The sequence below is a fragment of the Zonotrichia albicollis genome, chromosome 1 (assembly GCF_047830755.1).
Source record: "Zonotrichia albicollis isolate bZonAlb1 chromosome 1, bZonAlb1.hap1, whole genome shotgun sequence".
Lineage (NCBI taxonomy): Eukaryota > Metazoa > Chordata > Aves > Passeriformes > Passerellidae > Zonotrichia > Zonotrichia albicollis.
This window is the reverse complement of record NC_133819.1, coordinates 118380925-118405170: the sequence shown is the minus strand read 5'-3', so window position 1 is coordinate 118405170 and position 24246 is coordinate 118380925. Positions and strand designations below refer to the sequence as shown.

General features: G+C 37.5%; 1 protein-coding gene across 10 annotated transcripts in view; it reads left to right on the top strand.

Annotated features, from left to right (window-relative positions):
- Positions 1-3660: 3660 nt before the first annotated feature.
- ASPH (aspartate beta-hydroxylase) overlaps positions 3661-24246 on the top strand; it is a 113176-nt gene continuing 92590 nt past the window's right edge. For 4 of the 10 annotated variants that reach the window (XM_026791521.2, XM_026791505.2, XM_014271584.3 and 1 more), the window contains exons 1-4: positions 3661-4016; positions 20551-20700; positions 21440-21484; positions 22737-22805. In XM_026791521.2, the coding sequence (XP_026647322.2) occupies positions 3683-4016; positions 20551-20700; positions 21440-21484; positions 22737-22805 (598 nt within the window). In that variant the 5' untranslated portion in view covers positions 3661-3682. Of the gene's footprint in view, positions 4017-10137; positions 10203-17323; positions 17586-17883; positions 18243-20550; positions 20701-21439; positions 21485-22736; positions 22806-24246 lie in introns of those variants that run through there. The other 6 variants (XM_074551470.1, XM_026791510.2, XM_074551491.1 and 3 more) reach the window with 6 other exon arrangements.

Genomic DNA, 24246 nt, shown 5'->3' with positions numbered 1-24246 from the left:
ACAAAAAAAATGCTATCTAAGTAATAAAAACTTTAAAATCCTAAATGCTTATGTTTTCAATCAAGAATCTTACACTTTCTTGGAGTTTTTAACATGGTATTTTTAATGCCATCCTGAGAATTCTCTACCTCTTTTCAATGAAGTGTATTAAGACATAAAATAATTTTTCCTCTCCTGTTGGAGAATGGGCTTTCACTTAATAATCAATTAAAATTCATGTATTAAAGAGAAATATATAATTGAATGGAAAGTTACATGTCACAATGATTAACATGAATAACAGGGACACCAACAGAATGAGAATAAAGCCTTTAAGCCTTCAATTATTATACTTTTTCATAAAAGAAATGTCACAGCTTATTGGCAGTATAACAGATGCCTTCATGACAAATCCAGAGAAAAACTGTGAATGGAAATAAACTCAGAAAACTATAGCTCTGATTTTGGCACAGGTGAAGGGGAATTTAAAATGTCTTATTCAGCTATGATACAGGAAGTGAAAAATATAGGCCTAATTTAATGGCTCCTTTAAGAAGATGTCACTCATTCTTTCATATTAATATTTTCACTCAGCATCCCATTTAACTGTTATAGGCAGGTCATATATTCACAGTTCTTTTAGAAATTGGGAGATTAGACATTGAATTCTCTTCTGTAATTGCTTCATTGCTGCTTCTGCCTATCACCTTGGAAATGTTTCTTTCTGTCAAACAGCAGAGTCACTCTGCTTGAATGAATCAGGACAGCAAAACAGCTGTGACTGCACTAATGCAAAGGTATTTATGGAAACAAAATGCACAGTAAAAACATGCATTTGTTTTCCAAGCAGGGCTCATTAATTGGTGGCATTCTTTTAATACAATGATTTATGATAGGCAGTATACTTTAAACTTAGTTTATCAGTAGTCTCAACAAGGAGTCAATTAGGACAGTTTGGAGTGAGGGTAAATGTGATTCTTGCCAAGAGAAAGGATTTTTTATTTTCTTTTTTTAAAAGCCTGATACAAGCAGAAAGGCTCCAGCTGACCGCTGTGTGGTCTGTCTCATAGCCCTTGCCTTTATTTATAACTCCTGTTTTTATGGCTTTAATTTCTTTTACCTTTGCATTACCAACTTGCCTTACCAACCACTTGTTACATTCTTTTTCTGCCCTGTTTCTTTTCCTCCTGCAAACAAAGCTGATATTTATCTTTTTGTGGTTTCCTGCACACCTTTACAATGTACCAGACGTGTAGCTCTAAAACAACAAGTGCTAATTATGGTTAAAAAGTGAGCCATTCACATGCAGTTACACCTAACCTCACTGCCAGCTTTTCTCTTTGTCATCTTTTCCAGAAATGTCATTATAAATATTCACTTTAATTTGCATTACATTTCAGATCAGAAGACACTGCCATACCATTTGTAGCAACAGCCACCCTGGAAAATTTAAATCAAATTAGGTGCTCCTTTCTCTAAAAGAACTAATATCAAGCTGTCCTAAGCTTCTTCAATGGCACAACATGGATCCCATAGGCCTGTACATGATTTGTGCTCAGGTGATCCCAGTAGGAAAATTAGTCCTGCTGCTTTCTGCAAATTAATCTGAATGCCTGCTTCATCTAAAACCATATATCATGATCAGATTTACATGTATGATCAGAGGTATCAGGCAGAAATATAAGAAAAACGTTCTCTGATCAGTAGAAGACAATAGTCCCTCTTATGTAACATTCTGTTTCAGTTTACAGTTGCCTGTGGACTGGGAGGAAAAAGTCCTGATGCTATTAAGAGATCAAGAGAAACCTCCAAACAACAAGATCATGCAGAAGGATGGTGATAAGCATAAACATACAGTACTGTTATGAGCACTTGTACCTCTGGGAGTATATTTTAATCTTGCAAAGGAGATTTCTCAGGCAGAAGAGTGTACAAGCAGGTACTGAATACACCAATTACAAAGTGCTGGCAGCTGTGGGCCAAAGTAAACAGAAGTAAGGGATTTGACAGTCCATTTAAAGCCAAAAAATTCATTCACAGTAAAACAATAGCAATATCTTTCTAAGTGTCCCTGCCTGTCCAGTGGCTTCAACGTTCTCAGTATCTTTTTTTCTTACCAAAGTGCCATTTCCAGTAGTGTATCTTCAGGAAACTGTGTCCCACATTAACCACAAACAGCTGTTGTCTCAATTGACAGTAATTGCTACTTGCAAGAATATAGTCCCACACACACTTATTTACTAATTACTGTATTTTCAGTAATCCCAGTACCAGATTACAATTTTTTTTTGTGCTTTTCTTAGGACAATTTCTTCCTTGCATTGTATTTTCCAATTTGCTGAAATGTTAATAATTCATCCTGTTAGCTTTTCTGTGATAAATTCTATGTAGTCATGAGTACACCTACTCCTCCCTAGCAGCTCTTAAACTTGTCCAGCAGCTTTAGTCTCACCAAACAAAAGGGAAGCATCTCAAAAAATATTAAGTACTAACACATCCTGTGAAAATAAGACTCTGGTAGAGTGTCATAACCAAGTTCAGATACCCAACTGCACTAAATGCAAAATAACTCCCATGAGAGTAGGCTTCACTCTTTTTGATGTTCATAAAACTAGTTGTTTTTACTTCTAATGTCTAAAGTGATATCAATGTTCCTACAGTGATATCCTGTTACTTGACTAAGTATCTAAGTGCAAATCCCATTTAAAAATACCGATTAATGCTCTCCAGTAAATTAGTTTCTGGTTGGCTTCATGGCACTACTATCCAAAACACAGTGCTAGCCTTTGATTTGAGTAAATGCTTCCTTCTCCACACATCCACTTGCAAAGCTCTCAAATTTGCAAAATTGTTTGTTTTGACTCAAAACACTGTATTTATGGTCAGGACTCAAAGCTGGGTTTTGCTTTTTTCTTTCAGACTTTTAGTGTCATGCCAAACTGGGTATTTATCCCAGTCTCAAACTGAATATCGGTACCAAGAGGCATCCAGAACTCCTGCAAAACCCCAGGTTTATTTTATCAGAGTCAATTAAAAATATTTTTAAAGCCTCAAAAAGCCTTGGTGGGGACCTCATCATCTTAGGCGATGAACTTCAAACCCTTTCACTCCGTTGGTTGCAAAGGCACCCTCTGGAAGGTTTGCCCCGCTGCTCTGTGGAATCTGGCACAGAACGGGTCAGGTTGGACAGGACCAGAGCAGGGCATCGGGTCCAACCTCCTGCTCCAGCAGGGTCAGCCCAGAGAACGCGGCACAGGATTGTGTCCGGATGGTTCTGGAATGTCTCCAGTGACAGAGACTCCACAGCCTCTCTGGGCAACCTGTTCCAGTACCTGGTCACCCACACAATCAAGAAATTCTTCCTCATGTTCAGGTGGAGCTTCCTGTGCATCAGTTTCCACCCATTGCCTCTTGTCCTATTATTTGGCACCGTTGAAAAGAGCCTGGCTCCATCCTGGCACCGTTAGACATTTATACACATCAACGAAGTGTTCCCACAACCTGGGCGCTTAACTGGATGCGGAGCGCGGTTTAGGGCACAGGGCGGGATGCTTTAGGCAGTGTCGCCATGTAAATGTCCCCCCGAGCCTCCCCCCCCAGCCTGCTTCACTCAGCGCCGGGGTCGCCCCCGCTCCCTGGCGGAGCGCGCGCGCCCGAACCCTCGCGAGAGGCCGCCGCTCGCGCCCGCCTGTGCCACGTTCAAATGGGCCGGCAGCGGCGGGAGAGCGCGGTGGGCGCGCGCAACCGGCGGGCTGCCACCCCGCCCCCTCGCGGCGCCTCCGCCAATCCGAAGCGAGCGGCGCCACTCCTCTCTGACGCGAATGGCTGGCGGCGGGCGCGGGGGCGGGGCCGCGGAGCACTCGGGGTCGCGCCGCTGGGGCCTAAGCGCGTTCCCGCTGCACGCAGGGCTCGGGTGGCGGCGGCGGCTCCCGACGCGCTCCCGCTCCGCCCCCTGCGCTGCCCGACGGGAGGTGCGATGGCTTCCCGCAAGAGCTCCAGGGCCACCGGCGGCAGCCCCAGCCCCGGCTCCAAGAGAGGTGAGCGGCGCTGCTACGAGAGCGAGGCAGCAGCTCTGCGGGGAAGGGGCGGGGGCTCCAGCGGCGGCCGCAGCCGGAGGGAGGGAAGGGCCCTTCCTGCGATGCGGGGCAGCCGCCAGGCAAAGTGATGGGATGCTGCGTCTTCTCCCTGCCTCTGCTTCCCTTCCCTTCCCTTCCCTTCCCTTCCCTTCCCTTCCCTTCCCTTCCCTTCCCTTCCCTTCCCTTCCCTTCCCTCCTGCCGGCCCCTCTGGTTCCTCCCGCGCTGTGGGAGCTGGGGAGGGAGACGCAGGGTCGGTGGCCGTGATGTGTCCCTCGCGTTCCCGCCGTCCCCTATCCCGGCAGTTCACGTGGAGGAGAAAGTTGTCGGGCCCGGGTGGCGGGGACTCCCCTCGGAAGCTCCCTAGAAGGGGTGAGATGAGCACGGGCAGGCCGCAGCATCCGTGGGTACCCCCGGGACCGCTTCCTCCCGGAGATGAGGTGGAACGGGGATGCCCCAAGTCTTTCATACTCTCGTATCCAAATTGTGATGTGGAATATCTCCTCAGACTGACCTGGTTAGGTCAAAATTATTAGATAGATCTGTTGTAGGTGGAGCACCTAAGCTGGTGGTTTCTGTAACTATCGAGGCTAGGAGGAAGAGTCTCAGAAAAATGCAGGCAGGGTTTTTTTTGAGGCAGTGATCCCCCACCCCACCAATAAGGAACCCCTTGACAGATCAGACTGCTGACAGACCGCTGTGTGCGGACACTTTATGTAGGGAAAGTTTTGTGTTCATTGCCATTTCCCAGCATAGCAGTACGCGCCTGAGAGGGCAGAAAAGTGTCTGTACTGCTGGAGTCACCCGCAGCCATGCGCACTGTACGGGAGAAAGGAGGGCTTTTACCACACACCGAGTGTTTACGTGTCGTGGCTTCTTTGGATTCCAGTTTGGTGGGCACAGAGCTCCAGTGATAAAATGTGGTGAGGACACAGAAATAATACCTGTTGTCTCTCTTTGAATGTAGCAATCGTAGTGAGAACAATGTTCATTAAAGGCTGAGCCATATAGGATTAGTTTGCCTATCACATAATGAATTAAGAGGGAAAGATTTCAAATATACTTAAGCTTAAAAGAGTTTAGAAATATTATTTCAATGTTTATAGAAGTGTTTTTTAAAATTTTATTTTAAAATCCTTTTTTCTGTTGCTGGCCTATACTCTGTAGTCTATGTAAATTACAGTTTTTGCTTGGACTGGTCATGATCACCCAGTATTAAGCATGCTAAATACAGATTTTCAATTTTAATGCCTTGAAAACCTACATCCCCTTTGTAATTTTGAATACTGAATATGGTAGTTAATATTTTAAATATCACTTTACATGTTTGTCAATATCTGAAAAATAAATTTATTGCTAAACTATCTCTGACTGAATAAAGAAAGCATTCTATGGGTTTTTATTTGTAGTCTGAGTAAAAATTTTTCTCTTTATATTAAAAGAAGTCTTTGGGGGGATGAAATAGTATGGGTAATGTGTTAGGCACTCTACTGACATGTAACCTCATTAATTTTTTGTGTACAACACTCCCATTAGAATCCCTTAGACAGCTATGGCAATTACAGTGTGAAGCTGATGCTGTTTTCATAGTTGCAGCTGCAGGGAGAGGTGAGGAGTGGTAACTCCTGTGTGAATAAAGGAACAGCTGGAGGAGCAGAGTGCTCACAGCAGCCAGTCAGCTTTCCACAGTCAAGGGATGTGAGAGTCAGATGAGGAAATGATTTTGAGACAGCAAGTAATTGAGACTGAGAAGTATGAAAACCTCAAACCTGAGGCACTTTTTGCTTGATAGAAATATTCACTTTCACAGCAGTTCTTAAAAGAGGATGTGGCTTCTTGCCAGGGCCCTGCTCACAGCTCAAGCCACTGAGGCTAACAGCTTATTTCAAAATCTGTGCACTCAAGACAATGCCAGCATCAGTAATCTGTTTTTAGGTCTCTCTAGCAGAAAATATTTACAATAAACTACAAAAAGATTAAGTTCTAACTGTAGTTTATGTAGGTGTTTTCAGGTACACTGTATTGTCAAAAGTGGAACTAAACATCTTTTAGAAATAGAACTTTAGCTTTTACTTTCAGAATTCATGTACTAGAAGCTCTCAAATCAGTCCTAATTTTAAAAAAATCACTTTGTTTTAGCTTTGTAGTGCTACTTATTCTTTGAAAATTACATTTACAGACTCGTATGACTATGCCAATGATTTTATTTAGAGTACAGAAGTGAAAACCAGGGAAAAATTCAACAGTTTGGGGATACTTAGAGAGGGAAAAATGTGTTTGTTATTATCTGTCTTTACTGGAAAGTTTGGCTGCTTATTTCTAGCTTGCAGAATCCATACTAAAGATGTGGCCTCTCAAATTGAAGAGTATCAGTTTTAAAGACTGGACAAAGTAACAGATACTTGCTTCATTGTTACTTGAAGCATCATTAGATGAAGGACAGTTTTGTTACAGAAACAAATGCATAATACCTGGTCATGTATCAACTCCCTCAGATTTCATGAGATGTGAAATGTGGAAATGTCTTGGACATTGGCAGGTGCCTGTGGAGAAGCCTTCCAGCAAGACTGAGGATCAGCAGCCCAGCTAACTTTTGAAATACAAATGGCTGAAAAATGATGGATTACTTTGTAACCTCTGCTTACCTATCCCAGATCATAAGGCAGCAATCATTGTGCTGCTCTGTGGGTACATTGTGTCTTACAGTATGTAAGTGAAGACTTACTTAAACGTGATTTTTATTGAAGATAAGTTGTGCAATAATTGTTTTCTTTGCATCTCTGATGTTAAGTGGGAGAGTTCTCCATTAGGCTAGGCACCGTACAAACCACACATTTCCAACCTAAAGCATTGTTTGTATCTACAAAGAACTGTATTTTATATTAAAAACCCCATAGTCCTATCTCAGTTCTGAGGTCGTGTTGCCTTCAGTCTCTATGATGACAAAGAACTCTTAACATTGCTTTGGTAAATTTTCTTTAATCTCTACAGTGGTGACTGAGAATCTTCTGACCTCCTCTGCTTTTCTCTGCAAGATCCCAGGAGATGTTTTTTTTTTTTCTCATTTTGCTCTTTTAACCATGTGGTTTCCTTACATGTGCAAATGCATTGCCATGTTTTTAACTCCTTTCACTCATCCTTTGGACCTTCTAGTTAGTGCCTCTTGCTGTAGTTCTTTCATTGATTTTTGGTGTTTCAACTTTCTTCAGATTTATTTGGGGCTTTTTTGGTATTCATTCAAGGTGACCTGATGTACTTATCCAAATGTAATTTTGTGTTATTACAACTTTTTTTAGTTCACTGTATCACTTTTAAAAAGAAGTTGTGCCTGTTATTTTGCAAGAATTTCCACTTTTTATCTCATCTCTGTTGTAAAGACTACTTTAGAATGTGCTTTTATCTGGGTGAGGATCTCCGTTAGCTCTCTAGTTAACCTAAAGAGCAGAGAAAATTCATCAACTAAACAGGTCATGTTTTACTACTGAAATTCTTTTGTTGTGAACAGTGAACTTCACCTCAGTGCTTCCAGTGCTTGAAGTGGGATCGCCCATCCATTCTGTGATGTCTCTCAGCTACCCAGCTGTGCTGTGATATAACATCTCATTTTTTTACACTGTGGATTCTGTTTAAATGTGATGCTTTTATCTATATAAAAATTTGGTCTCTCTAATTTCTGACCTCAGCTACTGTCCAGTGTGGTTGTTTATGCTCTTTACAGTTGTGTAGTGTGTCATCTGATTTCTTGTATTACAATCTATCCATTATTTCCTGCTTTATGTTAATTGAAACTCTTAGGAAAAAGGGTGTTAAGGTGTTGAAGGTCCTAAGTGAGATGTAAGTTTGGGATGCTCTGTGGAGCTTAACAAATGTTTTGACTTGTCAAACTGTTTGCTGACCAAATGTGACCAAAGTCCAAGAGTTTGCTGAACCAAAAAGAATTCTCATGATTCAGTTAGTGTGTTGCTCCGTGCTTTGCTTTTTAAATTCAATGTCAAAGTTTTTTCTTGTTATGTTTTTGGTCTTCAGAAATGTACAGCAAATTGTTATTACTATGTTAGAGTTTCTGTGGGCCTATTGTGGGCAAATGAGAAATATTTTGTGTCTCAGTGATGGAAACTTTGTATACTGTTTAGGAAATTCTGCAGTGATTTCTTTTGGAAGTTTATCCTATTGCCTAGTTTAGTTGCTTGTAACTATTTGTATTTTTACCATTAATGCCACATGCTAATACAAATAGCAAAACCATGGAAATGTAGACAGCTCTTTATAATTCATCTGTCTTGAGTCTTATTCAGGGTGGCCTTTCTGGAAGACATTTTAAAATATTGTAAAATAGTCTGCCAAATTAAAAAATTGTAGGAACAGTAATGGTCCAGACATCACTAAATTGCATGGTACATTGCAGCAGTACCACTGGTGAAATTACAACACTTTCTGATTCTTCTCCATTCTTCTCTTTTTTCTTTTTTTCCTTTTATTTTCTAAATGTCCTGTACAAAACTACAAAACTGGAGGTAGTAACTCTTCAAACAAGTCCGTATTCTAGCTCTGATTCAATTAAAGTGAAATAAAAAAAAAATCTTAAAATGGTTAGCATAGGTATTTCTCAGCTCACTTGAGCAGATTTGCATTGAAATAGTGAATCCTCAATAGAGTCTTGATTAATTTGTCTAATGCTAGAGTCAAGTGAGCTCTAGAAGGACAACCCTTAAGGTTTCTCTGAATGGAAGTTTCTCTACACCATTAGGTGTTGGCAGGTGCAGTAGCTGATTGCCAAAGGAGGTAGAAACAATCAGTTTGAACACGGTGTATGCTTTTATGCCTTTCTGGTTTTCCCATGTTGCCAGGTATTTGTATTTACTTCCTTTACTTTTTCTCAAGGATGTATTATTTTGGGTTTTAAGATTGATACTTAAGTGTAACAGGATGGACATAAATACAAAGAGCCTCATACATTCCTTTCAGTTCTCTTTCTCCTGAAGAATTCTGAAGCACTGGGAAAGTTCTCTGGAAACTTCCAGAGATGCTACCACTTGATGAAGACACCAAAGTTCTCATGCCTCTTTTGATCCAGTGTGGGCTGAAATCTTGGGCCTGCTCTGTGTTTTCTGATGGATCTTATGTGTAATCAAGAAGTCACTGTGGGCTAAAAGAAATTATCCACAGTGCTTCAGATATGGAGGAAGGTTGCACTTCACATCTGCAAGGGTGTTTGCTGCAATGTGCTTTTTGAGCATGTTGTTAAGTGTTTAACTGATAACGTTTTCAATAGCCTTTTGAGTATAAGGCTTGTTTAAAATGCTAGGTGGAAAACTTAGAGTATCTCTGGTATCAGAGAGACAGGAAACTGGAGGATGTTTTCTCACATTTTGGCAATTACCTCTGAAAATGCACATGAGGATACCCCATCAGGGGTCATAGATACTCAGTGTTCAGGCACCAAGGATGTATATCATATTGGAGGATTAAGAAGTTAAATTTTTTTAACAGTTTGAGCTGCAGGTCTGCAGTCAGCTTAATCTAGTTTGAGGTTGCTCTGCAGCTTTCCTCTTTTCAATGCCCCTTCCCTGTACCTGAATTATTGGCTGGGCAGGTGTGAGGTGAAGCACACAGGGAACTGATAAGCAGGAAGCTGATTTTTTTATTTCCCTTCCTAGGCTGGCTCAATGCGTGGCTTTATGGAAGGTCATCTGGGGAGGAGGGAGGAGATGACAATGAGTGGGTGGGCATTAGGGGAGGGTGAAATTAAATCCAGAGTTTTATGTTCAATCATGTAATCATGGAGCCATGGAGTGAACACTGAAAGGTGACTGGTTTGGTTGGCTATGCTGATGTAATAGCTGGATATATAAGGGCTTCAGTAAAGATAAGAAAATTTACTAGCAGGGGAAGGCCTATGTGTCAAGATTATTTCTAATTACAGAGTGCATAAAGAGGTGACATTTGAATAATGCTGTCTTTTGGAACTGAAAACCACTTGGCTGATCACCTGTATGAAAAGAAAGGGTTCATTTTCAGCTGAAATCACTTTGAAACATCTAATAAGAATTCCTGTGCTAATTTGTGTTGAATTCTTCATTGTAGAGAACTTGAGCAGTGAAGTTCTGATTTGCCCCAAGCAGTTCTTTCCTGATGAAGATCACTATCTGGTAATCTGTGTGATAACCTGCAGCAATCTTTTCCCTAACTGCATCTCTGGGTTAGCTCTTTGCATGGAAAAGTTTGGAGCTATGCTTTGAAGTGGAACTCATAATGTTATGTGTCTTGAAACATGTTGGAAATTAAGTATGCAGATAACTATGTATTGAGTTTGAACATACTGCGGTATGTGTGGTTCAACTTTGTTAGAACTTCAAAGATTAAACCAATTGCAGTTTTCTTCATGTGGAGTTGCACTCTTACTATGCATGTACTTAACCTGATGTAACAAATGCTACCAAGTTGTTTGCCTGAAGACTTTCTTTACACAACATCTAATAGCTAGAGGGAATTGTAACTAGTCAGTAGTGGTTTTCTGGTTTAGCAGTTTTATTGCCTGAGGTTTTGTTAGTTAACTGACAATTAATCGCTAATGCAACATATCTCACTGTCTCATTCCTCATGCTGATGTTTTTTAAGTTTAAAGATGCCTAAAGAAGGTTCACATAGTGTGTAACTGTAGTCCTGTTTCTTTCTATAGTAGCTAGAGGACACATAGTGACTAGAAGATACAAACATATCTTTTGAAGCCTGAAGGTTCTATAAACAACAATTTCTCTGCAACTGAGGTCTCCTAAGAACATATTTAAGTAACATATGAGATACCTAAAACCTGTTTTGTACTCCATAAGAGTTGCAAGTGTATAGCACCCCATGAACAAACACCTAATTAAATTGGCTTAGTATCAGACTTGAAAACTAATAAGTTTTTGGCATTTTAAGCATTTTGAAGTGTTCTTTCTTTCCATGAGCAGAAACCTGTGAAAAGCAGAGTTTTAGGTGCTTGTGTGACAACTGGAGTTTTTCTACGCGAGCTCCCTCAAAGCATGAGAAAAATTTAAAGAATTAAACCAACATAGTCTGTTTTCTTTATTTTGTGGCTTAATTAGGACTTGTTGCTAAAACAAATTGATGTGACCCACATTACAGGATAGGAAAATGGAACAAGGAAAAAATACCCTTAAATTAATGCCAGCATGTTATGTACGGTGATGAGGATTTTCAACCTTATGTAATAGAATCTTTTTTAAAGGTCACCACCAGCAAAATTTGCATGTTCTAGGCCCAAGTATTTCTTGTATTTCCTTTCTACATTTACCTTCCCTGAACTCTGCTCCGTCCTAAATACAACCATCTATTTAATTAACCTAGTAATTATGTGGGACTGTTGGCTACATTAAATCATTCAAATGCAAGGTAGGTAGATTGTATAATTTTAGATCTTATTTCCAAGTCTTCTGTGGGAGAGAGCTGGTTAATCAAAATAGCAGCTATTAAAAATCCTTAAGTAATTTGTACAGTTAAAATTAGTAGTTTATCTACTCATTGATGTTACAGAGATTTTGTTCCTACAGCAGGAGGCAAACTAGAATTTCTTTTTAAGTATGTGATCTTAACCTTAAACCTCTTGGTTTGATGTTTGAGTCAAGTAAGTTTACAAGAGGCACTTTCTACATAGTTTTGACTTTAATTCTATGCTGTGCTTCTGTACACATAAAAACAAAACTAGAGACAATTGACAGAAGTGTTTGGGAAAAATATGGACTTTTCTGTACAAATCTATTTAGATTAGATAAATGTATAACAAAACATTTTTATTCTGTCTTTACACGACGCCTATTTTTGGATTTTTTCTTCCAGAGCTAATTGTCTAAGCTTGTTATTGTACTGTCTTTAAGTTTGTGGAGAAAAGGTTTAAAAGAAAAAGTAGTCCAGAGTATTCAGATAGTGATAGATGCACTAAATATTGATTTAAATATATTGCTGTTGATAGTATTTATTATAAAAGTCAAGTTGTAAACAATGTTGTTTTTAGTCATTTAAGCTGTGTGCACATGTGTGTGTATTATTTCCTTGTAATAAATCCCTCTTGAGGAACTACCCAAAAAATAGTCGTCCAAATAATCAAAAAGTAAAATAAAAAGCCAAAACATGGCTTGGACAAAATTTGACTAGGTTTTGGAAGTGATCATCTTTGTATCACATTTAGAAAAGAAGCAAGTGCAGATTCAGGATTTTATCTTACGAGTATGCATCTCTGTCTTCTTTTCTCCTTCTCTGACTTGATCAGTTATGCTTAGATAAACAAGACTTGAGAAGAAAGTTGTTAAGAGCAGCAGCTCCTATGGGGCAAACAGCTGGTCTCTGCAGATCTCACTGAGAAGGGTGGAGCCTGCACTGCAAGTCGAGCCCACTGCTCTGCTGTATTTAGATCAAGTGCTTTTGACAAGTCTCTTGAAACTCTGCAACCTCCTAGGACAGAGTTTCTCACTAAATTTCTCCTTTCATTTCTGACTGTTTTTCTCATAGAGGCAAATCCTTAGGGTTTTAAAAAAACCCCAACCAACCAACAACCCTGAGGCTAGTCATTATTGTGATGGGTTTTCTGAGTAGATTTCTTGGGTATAAATTTTATTGTTTTTGTTGTGTATGTCTTTGAAGAATCATGTAAATGGAAAGCAATAGGATTTGTTTATCATCAGAAAAAATGTAACTACTGAAGAATAATAAATAAATGTAAAAAGTCCCAGCCTGAGGATGACACTTCTGTCAGCCAGATGGTAATCTTATTCTTGTTTTGGAATTATTTTTTTTTTCTGAAGAATAAATAATTCTGACTTAGTAACACACTGCCTTAGCTTGCAGCTAAAAAACTCTTCTAAATATTGTGATGTTCCCTGCGAGTCAGAAAGCTATCTCTAGGCCTAAAAGTACTTTGAAATGTAGCAGCTTGTATTCAGAAATGGACTTGTTGACCATCTCTTTATAAACTGAATATAAAACAGCTGAAAACCTATATGTGTCTCTTGTACTTGAAGCATATTTTCAGATAATAGGATCACAGATCTGATTTTTGAGGGACTAAAATGGCTTTGATCTTATACCTTTCAGTGTACTTAAAAATGTCTTTTAGACCTACAAAGAAGTTCAAACAGTGTTCCCTAGAGGACAGAACTGAGTGATCTTTCACATCCTGACTAAGTGAGGAATTCAAGAAGATGTTTCAATGGAATCACTTCATCTCTTGAAGGGAGGAGCTTCCTTTCACTAAGGAAGTTCAGCAGGATGCTTATGATCCTAGAGGCTTTTTACATATTTTGTGATGTATCCCTTTTTTTTTTGCCCCCTTCAGTTGGCCATTCCCGGCATCTCCACAATGAGCCTGGTTTGTTGTCTAATCCTGAATTTATGGCTTTTCTCTTGCTTTCAGTATTTATGTTTTTAGATTGTTTGTATAGTGGGTTATTTTACTGTGAGAAATCTTGTAGGGATTGAAAATTAAGGACATAAAGGTTTATGTTTGGGTTGATTATATGTGAAATAAGGAAAAGTTCCTCAAATACTAAGATAAAAATCTGTGAAGTGTCAGCTGGAGAGCCAAAATTGCATTTCAGTTAGTAAATTTTTATTTCAAATTTACATTCTGCTCTTTGTATTTCCTTTGAAGTTAGTTTTTTTTCTGTTCCATTAGTTTCTCCATTCCTAATCAGTAAGTTTCTGATATAGATTATTAAAGTCTTTTGGCAGCCTGCCAAGGTATCTTTATAACCATATAGTGTAGATTATACAAAGTTCAGATCAGAGATCTAGTTTTTAATGAGAAAATAATAATTAGAAAGCTATTTCCCCTCCTCCTAATTTCCATTAAGGTTGTAGTGCTGAAGAAAATGTCTTAGAAACTAAAAGGAAAAATCAATTTTATATTGCAAAGATTTTTTATTGAAAGTGAACCTTTACCTTAAACTTTATATCTTACCTCTAAAGACCCTGCTGCCATAACTGTACAACAAACAAAAATTTCTGAGTATGGATATTAGTGAAAATTTAAGGTTGGAATATTTCATAAATATATAATACATATTTTAGTAAAAATCTCTGTTCCATCTGTAAAGTGAACACAGAGAAAATAATTACCCTGTCACCCTTAAAAAAATATAGTTCATAAAAGCACAGATTTGTCCATTGAAAGTGTATTATTCCACCTCTGATGTAGAGTAACACTAAGTAAAAATTAAGGATGAAAATAATTTTGATTTTTGATTAGCACTTGGAATCATTATGGTGTAGGGACTTCTTGGAATGCAACAGTTTAATATGTGCTTATTGAGTCAATTATAAAATACATATTACAAAAAGTTGGTGTGTGTATACACTCACATGACCTGTCTCTCTGTAGTCAGAGAGTGAAAAAAACCATTGTATTTTGATATAAAGGGGAAAATAGGGGAAATCAACAGAGAAAGCTCTGAATTTCCTGAGACACTTCAGTCAAAATACTTGTTACAGACCAATCCAATAAACCCCTCTGTGTAAAATCAGTTTAAAATCTGCAGTTTAGATCTGCAGATCTATTAGTGGAAGGGACTTGCAGCAGTTGCTTTATCATTAATCATATTGGACAAGATTATTTGGCAAAAATTTCAAGCAGTAATGGGCCGTGGTTATGAAATGGAGGTTGTTATTGTCTTTGTACTGCTACTAGTTCTGTTCTGTTGGTGATAAGATGGTTCTTTTGTACCTTATTTTAGCTTTTTGATTCTCTCCCGTATCTGCTTTTTATCACACTGCATTTTGTTTTTAAAAGCATGTGTTCTAAAATCTCCCTTTAATCCAGCTGATTGATAGTTTTTACTTATGAAATGTGATTTTTAGTTGTTTCTTTGAGGGTAGTGTTTTATTGCTTTTTCTTTTAGTGTGTATTTCTAGTTTCTAGTGACTGCTTGCTTTTGTGCACCCTTATCTTCAAGTGATAAATCATAATTTCTTCCATATAACTTCCTAATTACCTTTGTGAAAAGGCTTAGCTTGATGATTTGAAGCCTGACATTTTGTGTTCATAATTGACTATTTTTCCTCTCTAAATTTCTTTGCTTACACTTTGGTAGTGACGTAGAGGTGTAACTAATGCTGCTAGTCTGAATTGTCAATTATGCTTCTGTAAAATTAATCAAAATACATGGGCTGAATAGTTGTAGCACAACTAACTTGAAGATAGTTTTTAAATTTTGGAATGGTTATCATGGTTGTGGTTATTATTCTTCACCACTTAAATCAGGCGAAGAACAATAACTTTGAGTGTTATGGAAGCAATTTGAATGACTTCAAAAAGAAGCAGCAGTCACAGGATCTGAACACAGTAGAGTTGAGACATTGTCAGAAGTCTACACTGTTCACTTTGCTGTCCCAATGTCAAATTGCATTCTAAGTAGGTATATATTCAACTTAACCTTTGTCTTTTATAAAACTAACAAAAATGATATTGTGTGGTATTTTGAGCTAACCTTGATCCATCCTTCTCTTGGTCCTTTTTCCTTTTGATGAATTTGAAGAGTTTCCCCATTTTAGCTGTAGCTCCCCCTCTCAGGAAGAAAGATAGTTGTCTTTCTTGCAATCAATTAATTTTTAAAGGGCACAAGAATAAAACTCTGGGTACTCGGCTAGAGGCCAACATATATGTGTTAGTTCAGATTTGGAATGCACATTTTAAATTAATTTCTTGATTCTCTCAACTCACTTTCCTTATAAGCCTTGTGCTTGTTGTCCCTGAATGGAATTAGGTCTGAGTGAAAGGTGCCAAAAGGTGTGCTGAAATCATTATGGGGATTCAGGCAGGTAAGGTCTGGTTCAGAGCAATCCCCCCAAAATATATATCAGTGGATGGGGAGGTTCTCAGCATCAGTTAAATGCTTTATGTGTGCACTTATGGTAAGATCTGGTGTCTGCAAATGCAGGTGCAGCTGAAGTGAATTTGCTCTAGACTGCCTATTCTGATGTGGTTTATATACAATAGAATAAATATCATTGCTTGTAAAATTAATTTGAATTTTTTTTTATTTCTCCATGTTCAGTTACTTTTAATCTGTGTAAATTTCTCCGTGTTTTGCTCTTAATGGCTTGTGCATCAGTTGCATTACTGAAATGTATTAATCAGGAGGTCTTTCTTAAAGCATTTGATCCATTTAATGTATTCAAGTGGATAGTGGATGCTTTAAAGAGATTCTAGTGAGATAAAAAGATACTAGTGTATCTTTTAAAGTTAAAAGATACACTAGTTACAGAATGAACTGCCTGTAGTTCCTTTTCATCCACATGAGAAGTCTTTTCATCCATATGAAAAGCTCTAGTGCTGTTTCTCAATTTTTCTCCCTTGAACTCTTGGGAATTGCATTTGCTGGATGTTAAAACCACAGGAGATATGTGTTGTTTTTCAAAGTAGTTGTAGTATTCTTGTGTTCACTCTGTCTGCCTGGTAGCTGTGTTATTTTAGGAAGCATGGGGATAGGAGGGCAGAGTGGTGGATACTAAAGCTTTTTTTATGGTTGTAGTGAATGAGAAATTAATTTGTTTCTAGCTTCCACCTGAAAGAGGCTGGCTTTTGTTTGATAAGCAATGGGAAAATCATAGTTTGATAAAATTGAAGATGGAAAAAAATGTTGAAAAGTGTATTAGCAGGTTTTTGCTCATTTTCTGGTCCTTAAGAAGAAGGTGAATTGGTGATTTAATTTACATTGGCTTTAAATTGTATAGGCAGTATGCATTTTGTCTGAATTTAAGGGAGGAATGAGTGAGATAATTTAGTGTTAACCCTTTCTGGAAAGGGTCTGCCAGAAGTAAATACAATGTGTTGCACTTCTGATACGAAAATTCTTTGACAAGAATGCATGAGGTTGGTTTCAAGTCACTCTTTTAGAAGACTCAAAACTACATTATAGAAAGTAGTTGTCTCTTTTTTTCTTAAAATAATTAGCAAGTTTCAAATGAGCAGTCTCTGCAGGGCACTCAGAGCCTGGTAGGGGAATGCCAACATGGAGAAAGTTTCTTGGATGAGGGCCAATGTAACAAATGCAAGCAGGCAAGCTTTGTGTCCAGACTTGTGTTTCAGCTTATGCGAATGGATTTAATGTCCTGAGAGATCAGGCACTGTGGCATAAATTGCAGCAGAAGTACTACAGTACAATGTGCTTGGTTTCATTTGCTGTTGTTTTTGATGTTGGAGGATTAAGGGGAGGGGAAAGGATCAACTACCCAGGATGCTCTGTTAGGAGGAGTAAGTGAATTTCATTGTCGTCAGAACTGGATTGCCATATGAGTTCTGAAAAGCGTTTGGCTCCTGAGGGTAACTGCTCTAAAAATAGATTTGGAGGAGAGGTTTCTCTTGGGTCCAGTTTCAGGTTCCAGCTGAGCTGGCTTTAGGAAACCTGTTTGCTCCTGTTGCAAACAGGAGGATAACTGAGGATATTTCTTATTCTGCCTTCAGCATTAATTTTTGGATATACTGACACACTCGCTCTGTTGGTGGAAATCGAGCACTAATGTTATGGCTGACGACACAGGTATCATCCTAACCTTTTTTTTTGTGAGCAAATGGAAAATGTGTACTTGCAAATAGCAGTTATGTCTGATTTTATGATCAGCAAAATAACTGGCTTACTGTTGTATGTTTTATTGCCAGTTTGCTGTCTAGTCTGTGTTACAGGCTGCCTCTGTTCTCTTTGATTACGTGTTCTCTGGACTAGAGGTATTCCATGAATTTATGGCCGGTGGTTAATTGTAAATAATATTTTGCCTAATAGAGCATAACTTAGCATAAGAGATACTGTTTTGTCTTCAAATATTTGACTTCGAAGTTATTTTTAGAGAATGTAAAATTGTAAGATGTCTTGAAGGCAAGTTAAAGTAAAAAATTTTCGTGCATTTTTAGCTAGATGTGACTTAACTGGGGGGCTGAGTGAGGTACAGGATTTTATAGATTTGCTGTTGAGCGGTAGACCGTGCTTTAAGACTTTCTGATGTCTGCATAAAGACATCTGGTGGTGTAAGCACAGGCTTACCAGATATGGCAAGTGACCTACTTCTGGCATGGCTGGCAGCATGTGCAGGGAAAGGGCTTGAGTTGAGAATTAACTGTTTGGAATGAGCTCTGAGCCAGCTTCAGTTCTTGCAGTGTTTTGTTCTGACCCTGCATGTAGCATTATTTGTGCAGTTCATAGGTAATTTTTTTTTTTTCTTACATAACTTCCATTTATATAAAAGTGTTGCGTGATCAAGCTGCCATGCTTGAGTTGTTATTCAAGAGTTTGGTAGATAATTTTGCTATAAGGTAAAAAGCCCCAGAATAAAAATATGCCTTTGTGACTATTGTGAACTACATTCTTATAGCAAAATCTATTTTTGAGGAATTTGCATGAAACAATCTCTTATACTGGAAAAAATATGAATAGTTCTGCTTGATTACTTATATAGGTTGTATTTTCGTTCGTTTCTCTGTTCTTCTGATAAGTAAAGCTTCTTCCTTGGAAGGCAAATAGCAGTAAATGGTAGAAAACAGTAAGGCAAATAGTGTGAAATGCACTAAGATCCTCTTTCCTGTTTGCTCTAGAACCAAGTTGCAGTCTGGAATAATTTAAACTGTTTTTAACCTAAGGATTTAATTTTAAATATATGCAAATCTTTCGTTGACTGCCCTGCTACACAGGTGTAGTGAAGCCCTGCTGTTACATACTGTAATTGTTTATTTCTCAGTATTAATATTACCAGTTCAGAGTACTGTAAGTAATTTTCTTACAGTTGAGCATATTTCTGAATGCAGACGCTGCTTGTCTGTCCTTCAGACTACCCCTACATTTCCCACAAGAGAAATGTTAAAATGAGCTGTGTGTTTAGACCCTGCAGATATGTAACTAGAGGACTGTGCAGTAGCAAATGATATATGCCTGATGTGAGGCTAAGTTACCTCAGTTTTTCTCTGAATATTATTGGGCATTTATGTTTAATATAGAAAAGAAACTAAATAGTGGGTGTTTGATCTTGGAAGGGAGTAGTGTTAATAAAAGAATTCTTTTTTTTCAGTAAAATGCTGAGCTGGATAAGAGTTAGTGTGGGTCAGTGGTTTTTATATTGGTCTGAACTTTGTATAAAGCACAATGAATGTAATAAAAGAGTATTTTATTACAGTTGTAAACCTGCTGGCAAGCAGGGTCAGAGAGTACTTATATATAGTTCCTGTTACAAAAACAAGTCAGTCACCCGTCTCATTACTTATCTTTCAGATACACCAACTTATTTTAAAAAACAATTGTGTGGATATTTAGATTCTAAGAGTATTTTTCTATGATCAGTGTTGATAAATACATCTAACATTACTTTCATTAGTATAAAGATAACTCCTTAGTTTATCACAATATTCATGACAAAGCTTCTTGCAGTGTTCTTTACATCATGTAAGAAATAGCTTTGCTTGAATAACTGGGCCTGCATGTGGCTGAGCAGGCAAAAATTGCTTTTTAGAACGGAATGAAGTGGAATAGACTAATGGACTTGAAACTGCAGCCGAGTGCCACCCTTTCAGTAGTAATGTCAGGGGGCAGAAGAGCAGACCTGAGCTTTGGAGAAGGCCACAAGCAGGCGTCATTTTGTGTACATAATTATTTACTTTTATATATGTATATGGATATCCCTCTTTCACTAAAACAATCCTAAAACAACAGACTAAGCAATTTATGTCTTCTGTGGTGACAATGCCCATTTGAAACTTGCTACACATATGCTGGGTCAAAGTCTTTTGCAGTCATTTGTTTACAACTATGTGTAATTTTTTATATATATTTACTTTCCATTTGTGCACTTATAAGTGAAACCATGATTTGGTTATGTCTCTGTGTCATCCTTTTACTTGTATGTTCCACAGGACTGAAATTCCAGAGTTGTATAGCATGGAGTGAATAGTTGGCAAAGTGTTCCGAATTTGAAGTCTTATCCTTAATATAGTTCAGGTTTTAGAGTTTTCTTAGGCTATTTGAGTTGTCACGTTGGTTCTGTGAGCTATTTTGACTAGTTTTGAAGCCGATTTAGGAGAAATGCTTCTCTTGTAAAGCTTTTCTGCTGGCCACACTGGCCTCTGGTGGCAGTCTGGGAACTGCCGGGGAACAAATGCAAAGCATCTCAAAAATGTGAAGCTCTGTGTAAATAGACATCAAAGGGGAGCAAGGCAGAATTTCCAGCTAACTTTTAAGACAAATTAGATCAGGGCTTTTGGTGTTTGGTTGGTTATGAGGCTTTTGCTTAGATAATCATCAAGCTTCTCGCAGTAATTCACAGTGAAATGGAGAGCAAATAAAGGTGGTAAAGTTTTTAAAAACCCACCCAACTAAAAAACTTCACAACAACAACAAAACCCACCATTGTTATTGAAATGTTTTGTATTCTGTGTAATCATAAACACCAAGTTTTATAATTGTATCTTCAATAACAATTTTCTAACTCTTACATCCATTTTTTCTTCTTCTTTTATTTTAACAGAGACTAAGCATGGAGGAGGCAAGAATGGAAAGAAAGAAGGCCTCTCTGGAAGCTCATTTTTCACCTGGTTTATGGTAATTGCTTTGCTGGGAGTTTGGACATCAGTAGCAGTTGTCTGGTTTGAACTTGTAGATTATGAAGAAGTTCTAGGTAAGAGTTCTAAATCTTAAGATTTTTCTAATAATGTTAATATGCATTAAATGAATGCCATTTTATATTTTTAGATAGATGATATGTCTACTGTAGTGTTTGCAAATTATCTACATGATAAGAATAGGCAGTGTAGTTCAAAATGTATGTTTTAATGCTGAGCACTATTATAATGTTAAAATGGGGTTTTCATAAAAGGGTATGAACATCCTGTAGGATGTCTTTGTAACATGTATACTGTAGTTAATTTGAGAGGTCAGCTAAATATGCAGTTTGAATTTAGCTCTCAGAAACTCACAGCAGTGGTTGAAAGTAGGCAGTTAATGTTAGCTCTGCTCTGATGGACTGTGATGCCTGTAGGGTCAGGACAACTGATCAGTCATCCTCTCATGAGTGAGATGTTGAATGACCTCAGTTTTAAGCTTATAGCAGTGATAATTCTATCTCAATGAGACAATTTTAAGACAGTACTATTAATATAATATTTAAGGTTACAAAGTAATATCTCAAATTTCAAGATGTATGTCCATAGGTACATCTGTTTTCCCTGATGTTGTAGGATTCAACATGCACTTTTGCACCTGGTGGCTTTACAAAATTTACACATCTGTTGGTACATGCTTTTTCTTTTTTTTTTTTTTTTTGGACTGATTTTTTTCAGAAAAAAGTCTTCTGATTTGAAACTTAACTGGGTCTAGTGATGCAAATAATGTTTTTTGTATTTTTACCATGCATGCAGCCAAAGCAAAGGATTTCCGTTATAACTTGTCAGAGGTCCTACAAGGTAGGATATTAGAGAAGTAAGCTTGCTTTACAGTGCCTTGGCTGAAGTTTTGGTTTACTTTATTATGGTTTCAATTTTTTTTAAGAATTACTCTTCTTCTGCAATGACATGAAGCTCGATCATTTCTCATCTGTCTCATTCTTCATGGTTTTGAAGATTATATAATTCTTATTTCTAGAGAGTTATATTTTTGCACCAGTCTGCTGTGTTTATCCATAAACAGATATGGCTCCTTTCTAATGGGTTGCTTCCATACAATGGTGATGAACATATTTTTCTATTCTAGACCCAAGTCTAAATTTTTTCTTACACAAAACTGATTTCTAAGTACCATATTAAGAACTGAATTTCATTTATTTTCATAGCAAGAAAGTTCTGCCTTCATTTAGAGGATGACAATTGTAGTAAACTGTCAGACTATAAGGACACAAAGTTCTGCAAGCTCTGCAGAGTTTGATCCTGTTAAAAGTTGTGTCTGAATTTTATCAAGCCTATAATTAGATAACTTCCTACTAGTTTGGTGGTCCCAGAACACTTCAAATCCTGGATACCATGCTTCTATGCTGAAAATTCTCTTTTAATAGAAACTGAGTTCTTCTTTTGCATATACTTAGGGCTGATAGAGCTGCAGTTTCTAAAACAAAGAGTGAGAAAACTGATTTATTAGTCTTACATGAAAGGATGAACATCTTATTTTGTCTGCATGGAAGGTTATATAGTTGTTGATAGAATTTCTGAATGGTTTTCCTTGTCTGGGAAGTAGGCTGTTTACTTTCTGTAAACTTGGCTCTAAAAACTATATACCTATATAGCTATCTCTTTCCCAAGAATTTAGAATTGCAGGAAGCATGTAATCAGAAAACAAATGGCCATTATTTTACAAATTTTTGTTTTATTATTTTCCCTCAAACATGTTAAATGTTTCTTGTGAACTTAAATTTTATTCTGAGCAAAGCATGTCCCTGTCAAGTACATGTTACAGACTTGCTTTAAATCTACTGACTGCAAAATCAACACAGGAAAAAGACAAATTTGTGTTTGGTCTCAAGTGCAGGAAATACAGAAAGAAATTTGAAATATCTGTAGTATTTCCCAGAAAATTAAAAATGTGGTTAAGAATATTACAGCTAGATTGTTAAGAACAGGTGGTCACAACCTAGCATTGACAGTCAACTATCACATATTGAAAACTGTGCTGGACACAAATGGCCAAATCCCTAATTGTCTTTTCTTCCTCTCTTTGCACTTCTAGGAAAGCTTGGGATATATGATGCTGATGGAGATGGAGATTTTGATGTGGAAGATGCTAAAGTATTGCTAGGCAAGTACAAATAAAGGGGGAGCAATGTATATAATTTAGTTGGCATGTTCGTGTTTCGCTTTTTTATTTTTAAGTCAAAACAATATTTCTGGTTGTTTGTTTTTTCCTGGTTTGAAAACTTACATTGATTTCATTGTGATGGGTTTTTTCCTTAATGGAAGTTGTAAGATTGGGTGTGTACCTCACAGCAATTTTTGTTCTTTTTCTTCTAATGTATCAATGTTAGTGGAAAGCATTTAATCTTACAGAATGTTTTTGAAATTTGGTGCTTGATACTATATTGAATGTTGAAAGGTGGTTGTGATTATCAATAAATTTATCAGATGCAGGACCTAAGATGCTTCCAGCGTGAAAACATTGTTTATGTTAACATGTTAGGCCAGGTCCATTTTAAAATTACTTTAAATGTGCCTTTGTACTTAGATGACTATTTGTGTAGTGTATTTTTGTATTGTCTTTCCTCTATTCTGAATTCTCCCCAAGTCTATTCATTTTTCTTGCCCTTCAGAAACAGTACATGGCATGAATTTTTCTTCTCTGGCATTGAAACATGGTTTAGGCTTCTGTTCCTTGTAATTTGTGAGATGTCTTTCTGCTGACTGTGTAACTTCAAAGGGAAATTTCAATATTTCAATCTCTAGACATGTTTTATGGTATTGTCTTTTAAAGCACTGCCTTCTTCAACTTCAGTCAAGCCTTGGGTAGATACTTCTTGCATATCTGATGGTAGAAATTTTAGTTAAGTTTACTTTTTTTTAGATTTTCTTTAGTTGGGTTTGTTCAAATTTAAACCTCTACTGAGCACACAAACCTGTAGAATTAAACAAATGAACAAAGCAATGAACCCCCCAGCATAGTAACTAACACTTGGGCAGAGGACAAAATTGAATGTATCAAACTAGGCAAAGTTATCAGTAGTACATTAGGATGTTATGATTTGCTATTTCAAATCACACTCCATAAAAATCAGCTTGTCATAATTTTATTTTTCCTACTTTTATCTGGAGAAATAAGCAAGTCTTTGTGAAGATGTGTGTTCATTTGTTTAATCCCTTCATGGTTTATAGAAAACCCATGTAATAACTGCATCAATTTGCAGTGGTGTGAATGTGAGAGTCACTCCAAAGAATCTCCAGCACTCTGAATGGCTACAGATTGGGTGTTAATTATAATGGTGACTAAGATAATACTTGGGATAATTATAATCCTAATTTTTCTTTTTCTTTTATGTAGTGTATAGCAACTGGATATCCTTTTCTTGACAGTCGTATACAGGCAGAAATATTCTGATGCTTTGTTCCATCTCTGTTTTATGCAGCCTGATATAGCTGGGAGTTCTGCCAGTACATGAAAGTGTTTCTATTCTAAGCTTGTCTTATCATGCATTCAAACCTTGTACTTCAAGTGTGACCTTAAAAGGTCACATATCAAAATTTATTTG